The following is a 20,733-nucleotide window of genomic DNA, read 5'->3' as shown; positions in this document are numbered from 1 at the left end:
GGAACTGAAAGCCAAGGTCAAAAGGTCATGGCCAGCTGGGTCTAATGTTCTTATGCCCTTTGCTAGCTCCTAGATTAAAGGTCCTAGATTGAAGGAAAAGAAGGGCATACATCAGGCATCTAATGGTTGCATAAGGAGGATCTGTTGTACTCCAGTAGAGGCATCAGGATACATATACACAGTGAGTCTGCAAAGGACATGCAGGGTCCTCAGAACAGACCTTTGCTTCGGAGAGTCCAGAATTCTGATATGGGTATGCTGTATTAGATAGGCTGTTATAGCAGAATGTTAGAGAAATGTTATAACATAGGAATGGGGGAAAACAACCCTGACCTTGGGAAGCTGCCACTCTAGAAAGAAGAGTACTGGTCTCCTGCAAGGCAAGTTCCCCAGCTGGGTAATCCCCTCGGATCAGGAAACACTGCTTCTATGAATGTCTCAGGGTAGGATCTGTGTGCCAAGGGTGAGACATAGCAGGTGTTGCCCTGAGATCAGCAGAAACTGCTCCTCTGGAGGCCAGACAACAGCACAGATGGGAAAGGAAGGGATTTTAAGGGGTTCTGGGTCCCAGAGTCAGGAGCATCTGGTTGCTTAATTTGGTCACTTACTTACTGGGGGATCTTTGAAGAGCTTATCTCACATCTCTAAATATATGTTTCACCATACAGACACATGTATTTATATATAAAACAAAGAATTTTGTGATAAAAAACCAACAGAGATTATGGCTGTATACAATAAAACCATGTAGACTGTCTCACATTATGAATATATTTAAAAATAAAAGTTCTTGAAGCAATGCTAGTAATGTGGGAACTAGCAGTTCTGAGATGCATGTATCGTGCCCCTGGCTTTAAGAGACTTGAGTCTGTAAGCCATCCAGAATGCTGGAAGGTTTTAGTGACAGTGCATGGGAAGCCCTTGGGTATGTATGCATCCAATGGATGGTGATGATGATGGTGATGATGATGGTGATGGTGATGATGATGACGATGATTTGTAAAGCACCTGGCATATTCTGGACCACTCTGTTAGCACTAATAAGCTCTTGACAATGGCAGGTTTAGCTTTCTGCATCGGGAGGGTCACCCCTCCTCGTGGCTAAAAGAAAAGCTTTACAGAAGAGACACAGATTTTTTTCCTTTTTGCTCCACCCAAGGGACAAAAAAGTGTGACACTGAAAATTGAATTGAGAAGGTAAATTGGGGTCAGATGTTGACAGTTTAATTAATGATGTATCCATGGGTTGAATGCAAGTCAGTTGAGTATGAGGGGCACTGAAGACTTGTGCCTGAGAAAAACCCTCAAGACTTACCCCCCCAAGCTTCCTCAGGCAGGAGGGGCAGTAGTGCAGAGAGCAATTCAACTGAGAGGTCCAAAGGGTCCCCAGCACCTGACATTAATTTTTGGCTCTAGTGTTTCTAAGAGCTCTGATACCTTCTAACCATGGGTTTGGAGCCAGGATATCTAAGCAGAAAGTTTAACCTTTTGATCAGAGCACACTTTACAGGTTTTTCAGCAGCAGCTTTCCAGATGGGATACAGTGCATACAGTTGCTGGAGAGCTAAACTTCACAGATGGGGTAAAAATAGAACCGCCTTCCCCTCTCTGGGTTTTGCAAGAAGAATTTCTGTCTTGGCACAAGGTAGCTGGAACAAAGGGAAGCCTTTTAGCTTGTGGGAAATACTTGTCAAATAGGGCAAGCACCAGCTTTTCCAGAAAAAAAAAAACCAAAAAACTTTATAGCATCCGTGAGATCCAACAATAATAAAGCAGGTGTGGAACCAAAATTTAACCTCAGAAGACTTTTTAACTTTTACTGAGAAAGACCAAAGAAAATGTAATTTTTAATCTTCAAATAGGTAGAACTGAGTCTTTCCCAGGGACTCATTTTTGAATAAAAGCCACAATTAAATAACAAGTGTTTTAGTTCTCTGTTGGCAGATATCTCAGAAGGGGTCATGATTCTTTATGTGCATGTTTCTTTATTCTACAATGTTCCTACTGGCTGAATGGTAAACTTACTTTAACTCTTGGTCCAATACAAATCCAAAAGCAGATGTGGTAGTTGACACCTGTAACCTCAGCACTTCGGAAGTGGGGGCACGGGGACCAGGAACTCGACCAAGCTGGCATATATAAATAAAACCCAGTCTCAAAAAACCGCTAAACCATAAAAATTCAAATATTATTAGTTTTATAGAATGTATGCAATTGTCCTTCACTAATGCAGGGCACCCTCAAGTACCCAGAAGCTCAAGGTAATAATATGAAACAATATGTTTACCTGTAGCCTATGTATATACTATTCCCACACATTTTAAATTATCCTCAAATTATTTATGGTAAAACAATTAAAACTAGGGAATTAAATTAAGATTGGTATCCCACATGCTAATGACTGAGTGATTTTGATATCAGTTATATTACCAAGGATAGTCACTAGTTTTTATTCCAAGTCATTATTTTAAGGCCTTACACTTAAAACAAACTTTCGTTAATGTTAGGAGTCTTTGATGCTCCATGGGTCAAGTGCACTATTAATCTGACACGTGATAAAGTAGGAGGTTCAAACTTAGCCAAGGCCCTAACATGTAGGTGTGGCTGGCTTGTAACTCCTGCTAGCCCTCATAGTCATATGAGGCTTTCCATGGTGCCACACCATTTCTGAGTACTCAGTCATTTCCCCCAGGTTACTTCAGAAACTTCTCCTCTCTTCTCTTATATTTTTGGTTTTGAGCCTAGCCTTTAACCGCTGAGCCATCTCTCCTGCCTGTCATTCTTCTCTTCTCATTAGCTGCTGTTCAACCTCTACTACACTACAATATTGCCTTACTCATTTGAACCCCCTTTTTTCTTTTGTCTTTTTTATTGGTTATTTTATTTATTTACATTTTAAATGTTATCCCCCTTCCTTGTTTCCCCTCTGCAAATCCCCTAGCCCATCCCCCCTTCACCCTGCTTCTATAAGGGTGCTCCCCTACCCACCCACCCACTTCCACCTCACTGCCCTAGCATTCCCCTATGGTGGGGCATCGAGCCTTCACAGGACCAAGCGTCTCCCCTCCCATTGATGCCAGATAAGGCCCCCTTCTGCTACAGATGCAACTGGAGCCATGGGTCCTACCATGTCTACTCTTTGGTTAGTGGTTTAGTCCTCGGGAAATCCTCTAGGCAAATGTATGTTACCTCTTGCCACTCCAATACCACACACACTCTCTGGCTTATGGTTAAAGACTAATAATATTTGAATAAATGAATTAAATAGAAATATAATCCTAACTTTATTTCTCTACCAATATTTCAATCATAAACACGAGTTTCTTGTCTGAAATCTGTCTCAGTTATCTCCAGCTACTAGATCACAGATAATGACATCTAAGAACATTTATGGTAGAGACCATTTTTTGCCCCAAGAAAATTTTAGTTTCTTTGAGAGGTTAGAACATAGCTATGATGACAAACCACTGAACTGAGAAGGGGACCCCTTTTGGGGGAATTGGAGGAGGGATTGAGGGAGCTGAAGGGGCTTGCAGCCCCATAAGAACAACAATGCCAACCAACCACAACTTCCTCGGACTAAATCACTACCCAAAGACTATACATGGACTGACCCAGAGCTCCAGCTGCATATGTGGCAGAGTATAGCCTTGTTGGGGCACCAGTGGAAGGTAAAGACCTTGGTCCTGCCAAGGTTGGACCCCCCCAGTTCAGGGGAATGTCAGGGGGGCAGTAGGGGGGTGGATGGGGACAACCATATATGGGAAGGGGAAGGGATGGGAACTTATGGACAGGAAACCGGGAAAGGAAATAACATTTGAAATGTAAATAAAGAAATATATCCAATAAAAAGAAGAACTTTGATTTCTGATGTCTATCTAAATCTTCTAATGGCTTTGTTTGTTTTGACATGTTTTCATTGCTATCAAAGTAAACATAGAAGTGAAAAACTATTTCTTTAAGTCACATTGCTCAAAATAATTTAGTCAAACAAAGGAACATAGCTGTGAAATGGTATTTGTAGTGTAAATCATAAATTTAAATAAGCCATTATTGATTTTTAATTTTTTAAATAATTTCATATGTATTTTATTTACATTATTTTCAACCCCTCTCTCTCTTTCCCAACTTCTCCTGTGTCCCTTCTACTCCCTCTCATAGTCATGACTATTTCTTCTTTGATTATTACTTTATACACCCCCCCACACACACATATATAATTATATAATAAACATGTAAACATATGTGTATATATGTATATGAATTATATTGCTCATAACTATGTGTTTAGGGCTGACCACTTGCTACTGCATAACCTATCAGGTGTCTTGTCCCTGCAGTAGACCGATTCTTTTCCCCTCTCGGTCGCCATTAGTTGCCTGTAGCTCTTCAGCTAGGGTCAGATCCTTGTACAGCCTCCCCACAGTGGGTAGTGTTAACAAATGATCACTTAACCTTCTGTTTGTCCCTTCCACTTCTTTCTAGTTTCACTCGCCCAGGAAGAGGCTCCTGGTTAGGCAAAGGTGGCCCGGACACAGGACCAGAACAGCCCACCATTTCTCTGGAAAACTTGGTCTTTGGAGCTGGATACTGCAAGCCGACCACCTCAGAGGTAAAGTCTGTATGAGGCCATGCCCCCATGACTTACAATTCTCACCTTGTCAATTGTGTACCACATGAGGTTGCTTCTTCATTTAAATGTTTCTTTAGGGTACTGTTTGGCCATTTGCTTCAAGGGCCATCCAATCTTTCACTTCTAACTAATCATCTCTCAGATGAACTATGAGTGACAACCCCTGGGAGTTGTAGCAATATCATATCTTATGGTTCCTCTAATTTGTGGTTCTTTGGAAGATAACAGCTCTCTTTTCTCTGTTTTTTCTTTTTTCTTTCTTTCTTTTTTTTTTTTTTTGGAGCTGGGGACCGAACCCAGGGCCTTGTGCTTGTTAGGCAAGCGCTCTACCACTGAGCTAAATCCCCAACCAGCTCTTTAGAAGGTGGTACTATTGTGAAGATGTTTCCTTCCCAGTATGTGGTCTTAATGAGTGTTGGCACTGAGTCATGCCTGCTTTCAAAACCTGGTTCCACCTTCTGTTTACTCACTTTCTGTGATTCTGGATCCTCACACCTAGAGTGGCATCACTAAGAATCACTAATCTCATGTGCATTTAAGTACACTTGATGTTATCCCAGATGTGAAGTTTTTATCCTAGCACCTAGGGCTTAGTGGCTGCTTAATAAGTAAATGTGTGTGTATCTTTTCATTCTCTTTTCTTCTTCCCAGGAGGTGCCTGACATTTTCATTCTGTCATCACTGTCTGTGTTGTTCTTTAATACATGAGCTATATTAGACCTGTTCAGAAATAACTAGCCAGAGACACAGAACCAACAGGAATGATTCCTTCATTGTTCTAATGAATTGACTTGCATAATTCTGGAAGTTTAGGAAGCTACAAATATGCATTCAGCAAGCTGGAGACCCAGGAGAGCTGATAGCAGAGTTCTAGTCCAACTTTAAGTCCAGAATGTGGATGATGCTGACACTTATAAGAAACAACTGTTTGCTTTGTTGTAGTCAGCAACTGAGTGGATTGGACTAGTCTTGTCACATTGAGGAGGAAGATCTCTTTCACTCAGGCAGGTCTTTTGTTCAGTTCAGAAAATTCTCACTTAGAAATAGCCACACTGATAGTCACCCAGAGAACGTTAAGAACAAAATGACTGCATACCTCAATATCTCTGACACTTACCAAGCTTCCCAGAAGCTGGTGTGCTTACCTCCCACAGAGGAACCTCAAATGAATGAGTGAGCAAGAGAAATCTAAGAGTCTGTCAGCATAACATGGGTGTCTCACTTATTCCCTGTGCATCACTAAATTCATGTTTTAGCATGGAGGTGGCCAGGATGCAAGGCTCTCCACTCTCTTACAGTAGATGTGTGGTTGTGTCCCCAGTTCATCTGCTAATCCCTTTGCTACTGAGACATTGAGAGCTGATTGTCATACAGGAGCAGTCGCTCTGTTCAGCACTCCATCACTGTTCAACTTTCCTTGTGCCAAGGTGTGCCTGTCTCACAGCACTATGTAGTAGCTTTTAGAGTCTCCCTGATAGACCTACCACCTAATAAACTTCAGCTCAGACTGCCCCTAAAGTAATACAGCCAGAGACATTGTAATTGGAAGCATTCACAGCCCAACTTAAAACATTTACAAAAGCTACCTTACATACTGAGGTCCTTAGCAGATGCCACTGAAGAGTGTGAAAGGGTCATGATGCTCCATTGACTTGGGAGATGCTCTGGTGCTCGTCATTTGCATCAGTCAAGATTATTTATCCTAATAGCGCAGGCCTTGGAAGGCAGATGATGCAGTCTAATAAGGCTTGTTTGTTTGTTTGTTTTCCATTGTTAATTGGCTGTTTCTGGGGCTCTGTGTCCAATTAAATGTGACTGTCTTTCATATGTTCAGAGAGGCTGATTTGTGAATCTTGGCATTCAAGCTTGTTCCCAAAACTTGGCTCCATAAGTTGTTTTCAGGGTTTGGTTCTTTTTCTGTATGTTTTCCCCTTGAGTCCCATCCAATTATGTGGAGTCAGTGCTGTGTGCCCACCCTGTACCTTCCCACCAGGCAAAGCTGCCAAGCCAAGAATCCAATCTTAGTTCCTCATCCCCTTGGGGGCTTTGCATGCAAATCTCAAGAAGCCCAGAGCATTTGCAGATAGAACTAGAATTCACATGGTCTGAGGCATCAACTTGATACATCGGAGAGCATGTGCTCCTCCCAGTATGCCCTTCCTGTCAGAGGCCTGTGAAAGCACAGAGACAAAATGAGCCTTCTGTAACATACAGCATTACAGGAAGGTAAGAGATGATGATGTGGTTGGGTCTGCCCTGATTCTGAGATCCCTATATCCTGTGGCTCAATTTCTTCCTGCAGCAACTTTGAAATTTGACCTTTGCATTTAGAGCTGTGGCATGAGGCTTTGTGTGTCTTCCTGTTATAAATCATAGGAGCACTAGAGAAGTTATTTAACCTTTTTAAGATGACATTCATCTTGGAGGTGGTTACTACTAGCACAGCATCACCGGCTTCTAAATAGATAAAATGATGCAACCTGATAGTGCTCCAGAGCAGTTTGGCTGAAAATTCCCTAAGAAAAGCCTCTGCTGATGTATATGTGTATGGGTATATGTATATATAATACATACATATAAATGTGTGTGTAATTTTTGGCTGCATAATTGGAAAGTGTCAGTCCAACAATTATTATTGTGCTGTACGTGAGATAGTAAAACGTTCTGTTCATGGCTGCAGTCCACATTCCTGTGTGACTTTGAACATGTCATTTGCCCTCTCTAGATCTATTTCTCAGTAAGTAGGAAGATAACTGAACTTCCAGGAGAATCCTTTCAGGGCTTCTCTGCTGTGTTTACTGCTGTATCTCTGTCACTGCCACAAATAGTTGGGACAGTTGAGACATATTCGAGTCTATAGTGAAAAAAAATCTGATGTTGATTTCTGGCCTCCACCTGTGCAAACACACCGAGAGACAGACAGACAGACAGACACACACACAACATCACTGCCACCATCACCACAAAGCCTTCCCTTTCACTAGAAGCATGGTGCTGGCCATTTTAGTTTAAACCTATGGTCATCTGCTCTCCCTTACAGAGGCACAGAAGTCTCCAAATGATTTACTATGTGAAATCACCAGCTTATATTTCTTTTTGGAGATAAAGACATTAAGACAGAAAGACGTCAAGGTGCACATCCTACCCTGTCCCTGCTAGCATCATACACTTAGGGAAGCTGAAGCTTTATCTGAATGAGCATCTTATCACTTCCCAGGGGCCCCCTGACTCCAGGTGAATGGATTCCCTGATAATCTGTATCTGTAGGTGTTTCATTGATTCAGTTCCCCTGCACAAACCTCATTCTTCCTTCTATACTTGGATGTGCCTGGCTCCTAAAGTATTTTCAGAAAGCACTTGTTGAGTTGCTATCTTGTTGTGTATTTACTCTACATCTCACTGAAGAGTACGCCTCTGGACTATTTTTATATGCACACTACTTTTCCTACATCCCCTCTGGAGAAATGTCCATTTAAGTAATTCGCCTATTCGTAAATTTGCTTATGTTCTGTATTTAGCTTTGGTTTTTGTTAGTTTTAGGACTTCCCTATACACGTTGGATATTAGCTCTTCATCAGAGCACACCCGAGACTGTTTCCTTGATTTCATCCAGTGTGTTTGCATGCCCTCCCTGTCCCTTTGTAGGGCAAGGGCCTTGGTTGACACAGGTCTGTTGCAGCTTTCCTTCTGGCTGTTGCCAGATATGAATACCCTCAAGTTTTCCCTTACACTTTCTCCAAGGCTTTTATGGTTTTAGGTCTGACATTACATTCTTCAATACATTTAAGATGATTACAGTGTATGGGGTAAGGAATGAGTTCATTATTCTTTTACATAAGGATATACAGTTTTCTAATACCATGCCAATGACTATCCTGGCCCAGTTATGCAGCCTTGGTACCATGCAGTGGATTTATTGCCGAAATTTCTCTCTCTTTTTTAAAGGTGTATTACGGTGATAGGAGTTCTTTGAAAGAATGGAGCATACTTACTGTAGTTAATGACTTTTGGTGGCCTGCTCTTCTGTCTAGTTTACATACCAGTGTGTGTAGCTGAAACTCACCATGCTCATCCTTGTAATTCCTTCTCTATTCTGAAGTCAATGGCCATGAGACTTCATGTGTTATCCTCTTCTCACAGTTACTTTAGATCTTTGTAGTCCTTAATGTCATTTAGGATTATGTTCTATGACTTAAGTCAACCTCAGGGATATAAGTACTATGCAAAATACCCAAAGAGCAGCACATAGAAAAGAATGGGAGAGTGGTGGTCACTGGGGCTTGTGGGGAGAGAGAAGGGATGGTGGCAGTTTTGACCTTATGTAATGAGAGAGGTCTCTTGAGAGCTGTTGCACAGCCTTGCCCTGCCCTGCCCTGCCCTGCCGTGCCTGCATTACATCCTGCTCTGTGTGTTCACCTCAACTATTAAAAGTATAAGAAAAATGTCATGATCAGGGAGACCAGAAAAAAGAACACCAAAACACACTTATTTTTATAGTTAAAAGGGTAATGAATTTTAATATTTTAAGAATTAAAATGGTAATCATTGCTATGTTTTCCATGTTGTTATGAAAAAGTTGGCAATTTTTTCTCATTTAAATGACTGGGTTAATTAAATCATACCGAAAAGTTTCAAGTTGTTGTATGGGATAAGGTCAGCGGTGTGTCTGTAGCTGACTTAATTAGGTACGATTCTTAGCTCATTTCTAGAGGAGTATATGCATCTGTCATAGCAAGCTTTGCATCTAAACTGCAAGTTATTGCTTCCTAAGTGTAATACTCCTGTTATCAGAGACAACCCTGATTTCAGAAGGCTGCCTTGGGATGCCTTGTTTCTGACTAATATAGATCACAGGACACAGGGAGGAAACTGCACCCTTCACTGATCATCCAGGGTTGCCCATCATGCTCTTGCTGTCCAGCGTATCTTCTGATACAAGGCAGGCACTTAGAGAAGTGTTGCTGAATGAATACAAGGCAAAAGATCGGCAAGGGTACAGGCAAGAGCTGCAGGACTGGAGTGAGTCCAGGTTTGGGGTAAATGCCGTATTTTCCCTGTAGACTACCATAGGTGCTTGCCACAGCCCTGCAACTGCTTTAAGCCTGTTTCTCTGTAGGGAAGATGGAATCTACTTGCTCTGTGGGGTTTGTCTGCCACTCGTGTTGGTAAAGCATTTCCCTTTTCTTCCCAACCTCTACCATATGTCCTTTTGGTGACTACTGCAAGGCAGTGTGTGATGGTAATAGCACCAATCCATCTACCTGTTCACAGATGTCTCCTTGGTAAGTGCAGTTACTGACATCACCTAGACTGGGGGGACTAGCAATCTAATAACTGAAGCGAACAAGCTAGAGTCAGGATGCAGTTGAACTGTGCAGAGCTCTTACATTCTCCGCATGGAGACTCCTCTTTTCCTGCTCACATCCCAGGTCCCCAGCTCCGACCATGCTATCACATTCTCCATTCATGACTGATGGTCAGCAATAGGCACCTCCTGAATAAGTAAGCACATAAGTGCATAATCCTCATTGCTATTGGTGAACCTGCATCTTAGCCCAACAGGCACCTGGTATGCAGTCAGTTGGGAAGTGTTCATGTTTAATGCTTCATTGAGAAACTCCGAGGAGGGAAGTGTGGCTACTCATAGGACTGAGAATGTCAATAGGCCCCGAACCTGCTGATATGCCCAGTTTCTTGTGCCTTACAACATATAATTGGATCAGGAACACCTGCTAGAAATTGAACAAGGACAATTTATTAATAAAAGTAAAATACCCAGGAGAATGCAGTAGGGTAGTGAGCTGAGGGAAAAGCAGGTTTGGAATGGCATGGAACATTACAGAGCATTTACATAGAACCTGATTTTGTATATTTGGGCTTTATTTGAGCATGCTCTGTTGTCTAAAGCTTAAGTGGGGATGGGCTTCCAGGTTTTGTCTACCTACCAGGTTCTTTCATATTTTATTCTTTATGCAGTGTTCCCAGCTTCTGCTCTTCTGACAAAGTCTGATGGTTTAGGGCCATTAGGTTAGCACAGCTTGATCATAAACAGTCTATAATCAGGACTCACAAGATACTCTGTTATTCATGCTTGCAGAAGACTGATTGGTGGTGACTACAGTTTAGGGCAGAGAGGAAAGGATGGGGGCTGCTGCACAGATTCCAGAAAATAATGAAGTGGTGGCCAGGGGCAGAGCACAAAAAGAATAACAAAAAGAGTAGAGGCAGACATGGATGGCAGAGGCATGATTAGTAGAAGGGAAAAAAGCTGCATTGAAGTAGACGTGAAAGTTTTCTCTACTACATTTAGTATCCACAGGCACTTGTGTGCCATACACTTGCACACATGCATACATGCATGTGTATACACACAGACACACACGGAAAGCTCTTACAGGTCACAAGGACTTGATCATGAGCAAACTCCCTACTGAGGCAGCTTGCTTTAGCAAGGTTGATTTACGTTTATGTGTGAATGGCTTAAACTATTCCTTTTGAATTGCCTTAAACAACCTACTTAATCTCTGTCTGTCTGTCTGTCTGTCTGTCTATCACTCACTCTATTTTTTTCATGACTCACACAGAATTTATTTCTTAAAATATTTATTTAAATTCCAAATGCTGCCCCTCTGCTCAATCTCCCCTCCAAGAGTTCTTCACCCCATCCCCCTTCCCCTTTGCCTCTGAGAGGATGCTCCCACTCCCTCACCCACCTAAGTATAAAATAATCTCTTCCTGTTGCCTTTCAGCCATCTTTAGTGTTCTTTCATCCTTTTCCCTCTTGATGGTCCTCCCTCCATGCTGCCCAATAAAGCACCCCTTTCCCACTATTTTGGTAGAATAGCACCTGTGCCTCATTCTCTGATGCTCCTGCTCACTTCCCATGGTCCCATTTTACTTTTTTCTGCTATGGTTACTCCAGCTTATATATTCCCATCTAAAAATTCTAGCATTTATAAACATAAAAGAACATATGATATTTGGTTTCTGAGTCACAATTCCCTCACTTAATATGATCCTTTTAAATTTCATCCACTTACCTACAAATTTCATTTTTCTTTGGAGGTTAATAGTGTTATCTATTTAACAACTGAGGGAAATAAAGTTTTTTCCCCCATTTCCTAGCCCTAGGTGATTAAAGCAGCAATGAATATGCCTGAGAAGGTATCTGCAGAGTATGATGTTGAGTCTTTGGGCTCATGTCAAGAAGTGATATAGCTGTTATATATACTTTTAACCTTTTAAAATTTGGTTTCAATTGATATAAAATGACAGCTCATTTCACTCTCCCTTTTTCCCCTCCAGGCCCCTAGGCACGCTTCTTCCTCGTTACCCTCTTCTCTCACGTTGATGGCCTCTTTTTCTTGGATGACAATGTTGATTTGTGCACAAATATGTAAATACAACCCAATGAGTCTGTTTTATCATTTGCATGGATGTGCTTTCAACTACATTGGCCAACCCATATGGGGACTCATCCCTGAGAGAGGCTAATTTTTCTTTTCCCAGGAGCCCTAGTTGTCTGTAGTCTTTTGTTTTTTGTTTTTTGTTTTTTTCTAAATGTGGTCCCCTGAGGGGGAAAAAAAACTTCCCCTTTTACATTAGCACATCTGTTGACAACATTACTATTGTTCCAGGCTTGTTTATGTAGACATTTCTAGAATGGCTGTTCCACATCTGACTTCTTGATGTTATGATTATTACAATCTCCCCACCCTCTCTTGTGCATCATTCCCTCAAACAGATACAGGGACTGTGATGTAGGAGTATCCATTGAGGCTGGGTTATCCCATATATATTTTCTCTGAATTGTGTCCCACTGTCTTCTGTGATGCTTTTCACTTGCTTTAAAGAGGGGATTCTTTGATGAAGGCTGGTAGTGCACTCACTTGTGGGTATAATGATATGATTTAGAATGTACTAAGGAGTTATAAATATAAGCAGGGTGATAATGTTCCTCAGAAGATGCATAGACATAAACAAAACACCCAGAACCAGGCATAAGAAACATCTTTTTGATGACTGATCAGAATAGCCCAAGTGATTCCTCAAGAAATACATACTACTGAATAAATAAAGATTTGAGGGTAGGGCCTTCCTTATTAATGATAACACATCCTTAAATGACTAGAATGACTATAGCTGGCTCTGACCCAAAAGCCTCTTTCCTATCATCTATCTTCCATGGTTCCAGAAAATACTGTGCAAGCTTCCAGGGGAGGGAAGCAATTAAAGAGTCCTACCCAGCTGCAACACCCATCAATCACAATGATCAGCATGAAACAAGTGCATAAGGTTGAAAGAATGACACTCACAGGTTTGTGCAACCAACACCTCCTCATTGGACTTAAAGTCCACTCAGTAGGAAGGAAATCATACCTGCTACTAGAAATATGGTCAGTATCTCAGAGACAGTGAGGTCATATGCCTCAGAAAAGAATCTTACACCACCACTCCCTTTTCTGTCTTTTGAAGATTTCTGCACACTGATTTCCAGACTGGATGTAGCACTGACTGGATGATGTTTCTGCCAACAGTGATGAGGTTCCCTCTTTCCTTCACATCCGTCCCAGAATTTGCTGTTAGTTGTTTTCTTAATCTCCTGTCTTAAACTGCCTGTCCTTGTTTGCAGTCCCATCGCAGCACTTTCAGTTTATAGTATTTACAATACTTATACTTGCAATGAGTGATGGGTGACTTCATAAGGGTTCTGGGCACTGGTACCAACTGTACTTGTGTTCAATTTTTGAGGTCAGGACGTCAACTCTGTGATAAAAGCTGTGAGGGTCAGGCTCCTAGCTGACCAATTCTAGCAGAACTGGACTTATGATATACAGTCTCCACGTGTCAGCCATTCCTTTCATCAGTGTCCCCCCTTTTCCCTGAAAAATCAGCAGGGTCAAAGAAACATTGAAGACCTATGCTTTCTATCTTCATTGTTATGAATAATTGACTATATTTGATAGTTTCTCTCACTTTGAAAAATCCCTTTTCAAAGATTGAAATAATAAAAGATCCATCTAGGAGCAGGGATGGGATATTACCTTCTGTTTCTATGGAGACCAAATTACTAGTGTACTCTCTGTGATTTTTATTGGCAGTTGCTGAGTCCACACATGCTGGGTTAGCCTGGTCAGTGAGTATGTGCTATTTATCATTGCCTGGAAATGTGTGGAAATCATCTCAACTTGCATTTACTCTTGAAATGGAGATAAGAAGCTTCTTTAGCTGAGATGTCTGGTCAGGTGTAGTGTGTGTGTGTGTGTGTGTGTGTGTGTGTGTGTGTGTGTGTGTTAGTGTAAATTTGTAGGAAAGCAAAGCATTGAACCAGGTCTCTCTAGAGTAACCTCTCATCTTACAAGTCAAGAAACTCAATGTCTAGAAAAAATAAAGGATCATTTTTCGGAAGGATAGTTATTAATCAAGTTGCATGCTTTACCTAGTGCTCAGGTTCTCTTTTAAGTTTTTTTTGCTTATTGCGTGTCTGCAATATTTTAATTAATTAATTTTTTCACTGTGCAGGGAAAGAACGGACCAGTTTTTTTCATTGTAGTACAAGCTGGCTTTGAACTCACAGCTATCACCTTTCCTAAACCTTCTGAGTGCTAGCATCACAAGCACATGCCATCAAGCTTGGCTTTTCTGGGTCCTAGAGCTTCCATGGATATCTGTGTGTCATATATATATATATATATATATATATATATATATATATATATATATGAGAAAACCAAGGATTTGAGAAATAAGTGCCTTTTTGTCTAAGTACCATGACTTGAGCTCAGATGCTCACCAACCTCCACAAAACTTGCTTGCTCCTTTTTTATATGTACACAATTGATCTGTAATAGTGAAGAGACACATTATCAGACCTGAGATATTCATGATTGTCCTCATAGTTAATGCAGTTATGGGGACTGACACAGTAAATATTACAGAAATCACAGCTCCTTTCTCCTGCTTCTCCTTCTGCTGTTTTTAACTTTCTTATTAATTTAAGCTAGCTATAATTAGAAGCACTTGAAATAAAAACATACTACTCCTCTTTTTCATGTGCACAAATGATATTAACTCAAGAAATACACTTAAATGGATTCAGTTTTATTTTCCCCCAAAGTCTCTTTTCTCATGTTTTTGGAAGTAATTAAGTTATTATATCACCACGAACACTAAATATTCCTCTATTAAAATATGATTATGCTTAATATAAAGGTTAAATGTGCCTTCATTACCAGTCTCATGATTTGAAATGGAGCAGTAGTATTTGGTATAGGATTTGAATTACTTACATTTAAAAGGCTACCATGAGGGAACTCCCAAGCACCGTGAGTTTCTCTCATGGATGTTGGACAGCATCATCCATCTTTTTGTTCCCCACTGTATTTCCCTTGTTTTCATGCTTTATAAAGAAAGGGACATTTTCTGCATGGTTAAAACTTTGTAGTTGTGATTAGGTTCTAGTAGTACAGGCATCAGAAAATTGCATTTGCAGATATCACAGCCCAAGAGCCTTAGGAAACTATAAAGTTATGACGCATATGCCTTAGCTTTACCCTTGATGATATAATTAGGACTGTAACTCTCTTCTGAAAAGATAGTTTATGTGATTGAAATATTGTGAAGACTACCATGTCTAAGTCCCTGTAGAAGAATCAGAATTTGGAAGGCTCATTCCCACTTCTGAACATCTACAGCATCACCTGCTCTTTTTTTAATCTTAGACCAAAAACAGCCATGTTCCCAGTTGCCATGAGCTCAACACGAGTGTTAGCAGTCCCTGGGTTTGCTATGTAACCCATGAAATAATTCCTTCTTCTGAGTATTTCTTTTCCTTCTTGGTGAGACTCTGGGATTCAGGATACATACTGTTTGTCCACAGAGGCATTGTCTGCATCCCTTTCCTTTTTTACCTAGTACAGAGATCATCTCCTTGCAAAAGCTGTTTACTTTAATGCAAACTAAAGGTCTCTCTCACTCTACTCTTCACAGTCTACTTGAACATGTATTTATCATTCAATAAATACCATGTATTCAAATGACATTGGTTCTATAAAAGTTCCTAGCCCTAAATTCATGAGATATTTCAGCTCTTATTTAAATTTCTCCTGTCCTCCTATGACTATAAATCTTGTTACCCATATCTTTATATAAAGATTTTGGTTGTAGCCATATTTTATTTACCTCATGGCAATTATGTTTTTATTGATGGATATTATTTATATAGAAATATATTATGACATTTTTATATATTTATATAGAGTACATTTATTATATTCATACCCCAATAACTTTGTGGTTCCCCATGTATATAGTCTTCTACTTTCCAGGAGACTTTAATTTACTGAATTTTAAAATTTATTTTTATTTTTATTATTAATTTTTAGTGTCTTAGGACACTCTTCTATTACCGTAAAGAGTCATCTTGACCAAGTCAAATCCTGTAAAAGAATTTAATTGAGGATTTGTTTACTGTTTCAGAGGGTCAGTTCATTATCTTCATTGCAGGGAGCATGTTAGCAAGCATGGTGATGGAATGGTAGTGAGTTATATCCTGGACTGCAAACAGAGAGGGAGAAAGAAACTGAGCCTAGGATGGGCTTTTGAAAAAAATATCAAAGCTGACCTCCCAGTAATACACTTCTCCCAACAAGGCCACACCTTATGATCATTCTCAAATACTACCACTCCCTGATCATTAGGCATTCAAAAATATAGGAGCATATATGGGTATTCTTATGCAAACCACCATAATTAGCATACAAAAATGCTTTACTATGATTTTTGACCATCTATGTATAGTTATTTTCCTCATAAATCACCCCTCCAAGTCATCTAGTTTAATTTTTACCAAGTACCTCATGGACCATTGTCCACTCAGCACCTATTTCTAGAATAGGCATGAAGAATGGCCCTCTTGGATCTATATATTTAGATCATTCTAAGTGCAGACACTGGAGTATGGCAACTGTGCCATTCATTTTCACAGTCTGCTCCAGAATTTATCACTAGAGAGTGGCTTTACTACTCACTGATAAGAATTAGCCCTGTATTCTTGATTTGCCTATCAGAATAGATCAGAGAATCATCTTCCACATTGAGCTCATTTTCATTCCCAAGAGAACTTTCACACAAATCAATGTTTGTTTCAGGCTATGAAAAGTATTTTGGGGCTCTGGGCAATTGCTCTAGACTTCTCTCAGCATGGCTTTTAGTACCTGAGTCGTTCTTAGAAACAAGGCTAGGTGAGAAAGTAAGGAGTCCAGGTAACTTACCAAAGGGCATCAGTTGAACTTTCTGCAAATTAACCTTGATGCTTCCAGTAAGGATGACATATGAATTGGGTTCCATAGCATGCTCTTGGTCCCAAAGTGTTTGCATCCTCTTGCTTTATTTAACTGCCATAGCCTTCCCTTCACACATTGAGAGCCTGAAAACAACACTGGGATAAGTTGCTAACAATTGTCCTCTATACTAAAGAATAGGATTAGCTAAAACATAGAATCAAATCTTAACTGTTTTCGGACCTCCCACATTAAGCATATTTAGACATATTCTGATTTTTCTTGCTGTAGCACTCTGCAGGGAAGCTATTAGTATTTTTTCTATTTTACACATAGGAAAAACATCACTGAGTAAAACCTATTATATGTGGATTTGGATGGGGGGCTGCTAGACTAGAGATCTATATATCTGGGGAAATCTTGGGTCCTAAATTTTTCCCTAGGTTTATTAACTTCTTCACCAGAAACCTCGGAACCATCCCCAATCCATTTTCTCTCACCTCTGAGGGACTGATTCCTACTAACACACACATATTTGTTTTCCCACCTCATCCTTTCCCTCCCCCACTGCCTGGGCTCCATCCTAATTACTACTTATTGGCGAAGCCAGCAGTTTCTCAGCTTACCTCTTTGCTTCTGCCTCTGAACTTGCACTCCACTCCATTCCCACCCTGGCTAACTTGAGGTGAAAACTCTTGTGTTTTTCATCTGACCAAACAAGGGAGACTTCTATACTATCTTATACCTCCTAAGGTAAACGTCGATTCATCTTGAATGAATCCAAGCCATGCTTCATCCTACCCCAACACTGGAGTAGTCTTTCATTCTCACAGTGGCTTCTGTTGCCATCATAAGTCATTGTACTTGCCCATGTTATTACAATTTTCCTAGTCTTGTCTGTACTGACCTATTTCTTCTAAACACTTTTCTTGACGTCACCAGCATGGCATAAGTGCATCTATCTGAGCTACCATAGATTTTGTATGTCACATTGTTACAGAGTTTACCAAACTGTGCTGAAATTTATGTGCTGCCTAGATAGACTAAATGGACTGGCATGCAGAAATCATGGAAAAATAATTTTTCCATTTCTTTTTCCCCTTAGTACCTTAACAGAAACGATATTGGATAAATTATTCTTACACAGACACAGATGAGACATATATATTCTATTTAATTCTGAAATATGACTGCTTTAGCTAGAATGACTCATGCCCTAAATGAAGTTATTACTGAGTGCAGCATTTGAGGGAGGGAAGCAGCAGAGCCATTCTGGAAGAGATAAACTCACATGTACTGAGGTCTGTCTCTATGGAGAAACACTGTGGCACCTGAAGTCTGATAGATGGGGCAAAAGTTCAGAGTATTGGTGCCCAGTAAGGAAAAGACACTGATTACAAAATAGAGTGTGCTTATTCAGGGGGAAAGTAAGGTCATAGCAAGGAAGACCATAACAGCGAAGATGTCCAGATTTAGATTTTTGTTCTGTGGTAGAAAGACCTCCAATCAAAGCCACTGTAGTGTACACGAAGGTCACTTTAAGACAGAATGAGACCTAAACCTCTGATCTGGGGGGTCGCAGAAGGTACAGGGTGTCTATCCATCCCTCCTATCTACAGTAGATAGTGAGATATCTACTATCTACTTGCTGCTCCTCCTCTCCTCCTCCTTTTCCCCCGCCTCCCAGTAGCCTCTTCCCTGCTACTAAGATAGCTAATTAATTGGACTTCCATGATTTATAGGCATCCAGTGTATCTATGTATTGTCTTCCTCTTTTCCTTAAGCTGATCTTTCTTTGCTTTAAATTCATAAATGGAAATTTGTAAGGGAGGTGAAATTCTTCCACTTCTGATTATCAGGAAGCTAAAATCCAATTCTCAGCTTTTTCTGTTGGATGCGAGAGCTAATACCTAAAGCAATAAAAGACATCAAATAAGGTTGACGCTGCAAGTCATTGTAAATAATGAGATGCACTAGAAGGAAGAAGAGAAAGATGAGAGGGGAGGAGGGGAAAAGGAGAAAGGGAGAAGAGGATGAGGAATAGAGAGATAATAAGGAAGAGGGAGAAAGAAGGAGGGCTATCAGTGCAGGAGTGGAGGAAGGGTTAGACAAGGGGGGGAGGATAAGAAGAATTGGACAAATTGAAAATGACAGGTTTGACAAATGTCATCCTCTCCTGTTCCACCTTGTGCCTGCCTCCTCTAACTTATAGGTATAATCTTGCTATGAGTGAATATGAGACTGTGTGCTACTGAGATTATTTTAAAGATCTTAATTAACAGAATACAATGAATTGTGGCAGTCATCATTATTATTATCCAATTCATTTTGGTCATAGTGTGTTAGGTTTAACATGTACATATGAGGCATCTGACAGGTTGTGCAATGTTTCAATGGTCTTACATATAGATGCCATGTGATTCATAGACTCAGCATTTCCACACAAAGAATTTATCTGGAAGGAATCACTTCTCTTGCCCTTGATTTCAATTTTACGAATTTTCACAGTGTTCATGTTAATCTAGGTGGAGGCCTGGCTCATCGCCCTGAACATTCAGTTCTTGGATCTTTTACACGTCCTTTTTGGTGACTATTTGATTATATATATTTCAGATTTAATCAGAGAGTTATAATATTTTCCCTTAAAATCAGAACCTTCTTTCAAACAAGTGTGTAAATAAAAAGACATTCATCAAAATGATGTTTGTGGTCTTACGATGATCTGACAAGTAAATTACTTGTTCGAGTTGTAGTCAATCTCACTTAGATTGAATATTAAGAATCCCCTTTCCAACAGTTAATAAAAAGCTGAATGGTGTGCAGTTTGTGGAACTGCTTCTAATGAACACATGAAAAAAATACTAGAGAATCAAAGAGAGGAAGCTTTAAATGTTTTGATAGGTAGATTCGGTTCTTTCAGTCATATTGTTAATTATTTTCTACACTGCAATGTTGTAATATCAGTCTCCTTAATCAAGGCATTTACTGTCCTCAGGGTCATTCCTGATAGTTCTGTATATATATACATATATATATATACATATATATATACATATATATATATATATAATCATTTGCAGTTCTTTGTATTAGATTCTGTCTGATGAGGGTTCTGTCTTCAACAATGAAGATAACTAGGTAGAAGGCAGAAGCATTTACAAGACCATGGAAACATGGTTTCAATTTCTCCTTTCTTCTCCTGTGTCTTAGTCCACAGCATAAAACAAAAGGAGAAATGTGGGTTCTGTCACATTCACATAAGAGTTACACTCTGGAAACCACTTTGGAGATAGACAATCCCTTCTGTTTTCCTGTCCCACAGTAAGATAAACTCAATATTCTATGTGTCTCAACTCAGGAGACATAAGAATCAACCTGAGTATACGTCTGTGTGGCTTCAGAGTAAACACTATGCTGTCAATGCTGGTCAGCTCTGATCTTTTTTTCAGATTCCCTGAAGAATGGGTCACATGTCGAAAGTCCACCAAGGGTGTCAAGAAGAGAAATTCATACAATAGGCCACAGAGCTCCTCAGTAGACAGCAATTGCAGATGACAATTGTTTCCTTGGATAGGGCATATAAAATCTCAAAAGTGGAAAATGTTGACTCATTATGTCACTGGACTGACCCTTGGGCCAGTGAGAAGACACAGAATGGCCACGGTGTCTTTAGGGATGGCCCTCTGTTCTGTAGAGCTATCTGGGATTATGATACTGGAAGGAGCCTCTAGGACTTGGAATGGCCTTTGTTGGGCCTTTCATATGGTGAATAACTAATCCTGCTGTTCTGGTGGATAGTTCTTTGTGCTGCTGCTACTT

The 20,733-nt window shown here is 40.2% G+C and overlaps 1 protein-coding gene and 1 non-coding gene across 7 annotated transcripts in view; one reads left to right on the top strand and one right to left on the bottom strand.

The window, feature by feature from the left end:
- The window catches only part of Fam135b (family with sequence similarity 135, member B), a 268,886-nt gene that overhangs the window by 185,591 nt on the left and 62,562 nt on the right, over positions 1-20,733 (top strand). For all 6 annotated transcript variants that reach the window (XR_005487230.2, XM_008765601.4, NM_001427631.1 and 3 more), the window contains one exon: positions 4,486-4,612. Coding sequence is in view for 5 of the 6 variants with exons in the window: in XM_008765601.4 (XP_008763823.1) it covers positions 4,486-4,612 (127 nt within the window). In the remaining variant the exon portion in view is untranslated. The remainder of the gene's footprint in view (positions 1-4,485; positions 4,613-20,733) is intronic.
- Positions 4,910-4,982, bottom strand: Trnav-aac32 (transfer RNA valine (anticodon AAC) 32). Its single transcript has one exon. It is a non-coding gene; the product is annotated as a tRNA-Val (tRNA).

This window comes from Rattus norvegicus, chromosome 7 (assembly GCF_036323735.1).
Source record: "Rattus norvegicus strain BN/NHsdMcwi chromosome 7, GRCr8, whole genome shotgun sequence".
NCBI classification, from domain to species: Eukaryota; Metazoa; Chordata; class Mammalia; order Rodentia; family Muridae; genus Rattus; species Rattus norvegicus.
This window is presented reverse-complemented; position numbering and strand designations above follow the sequence as displayed.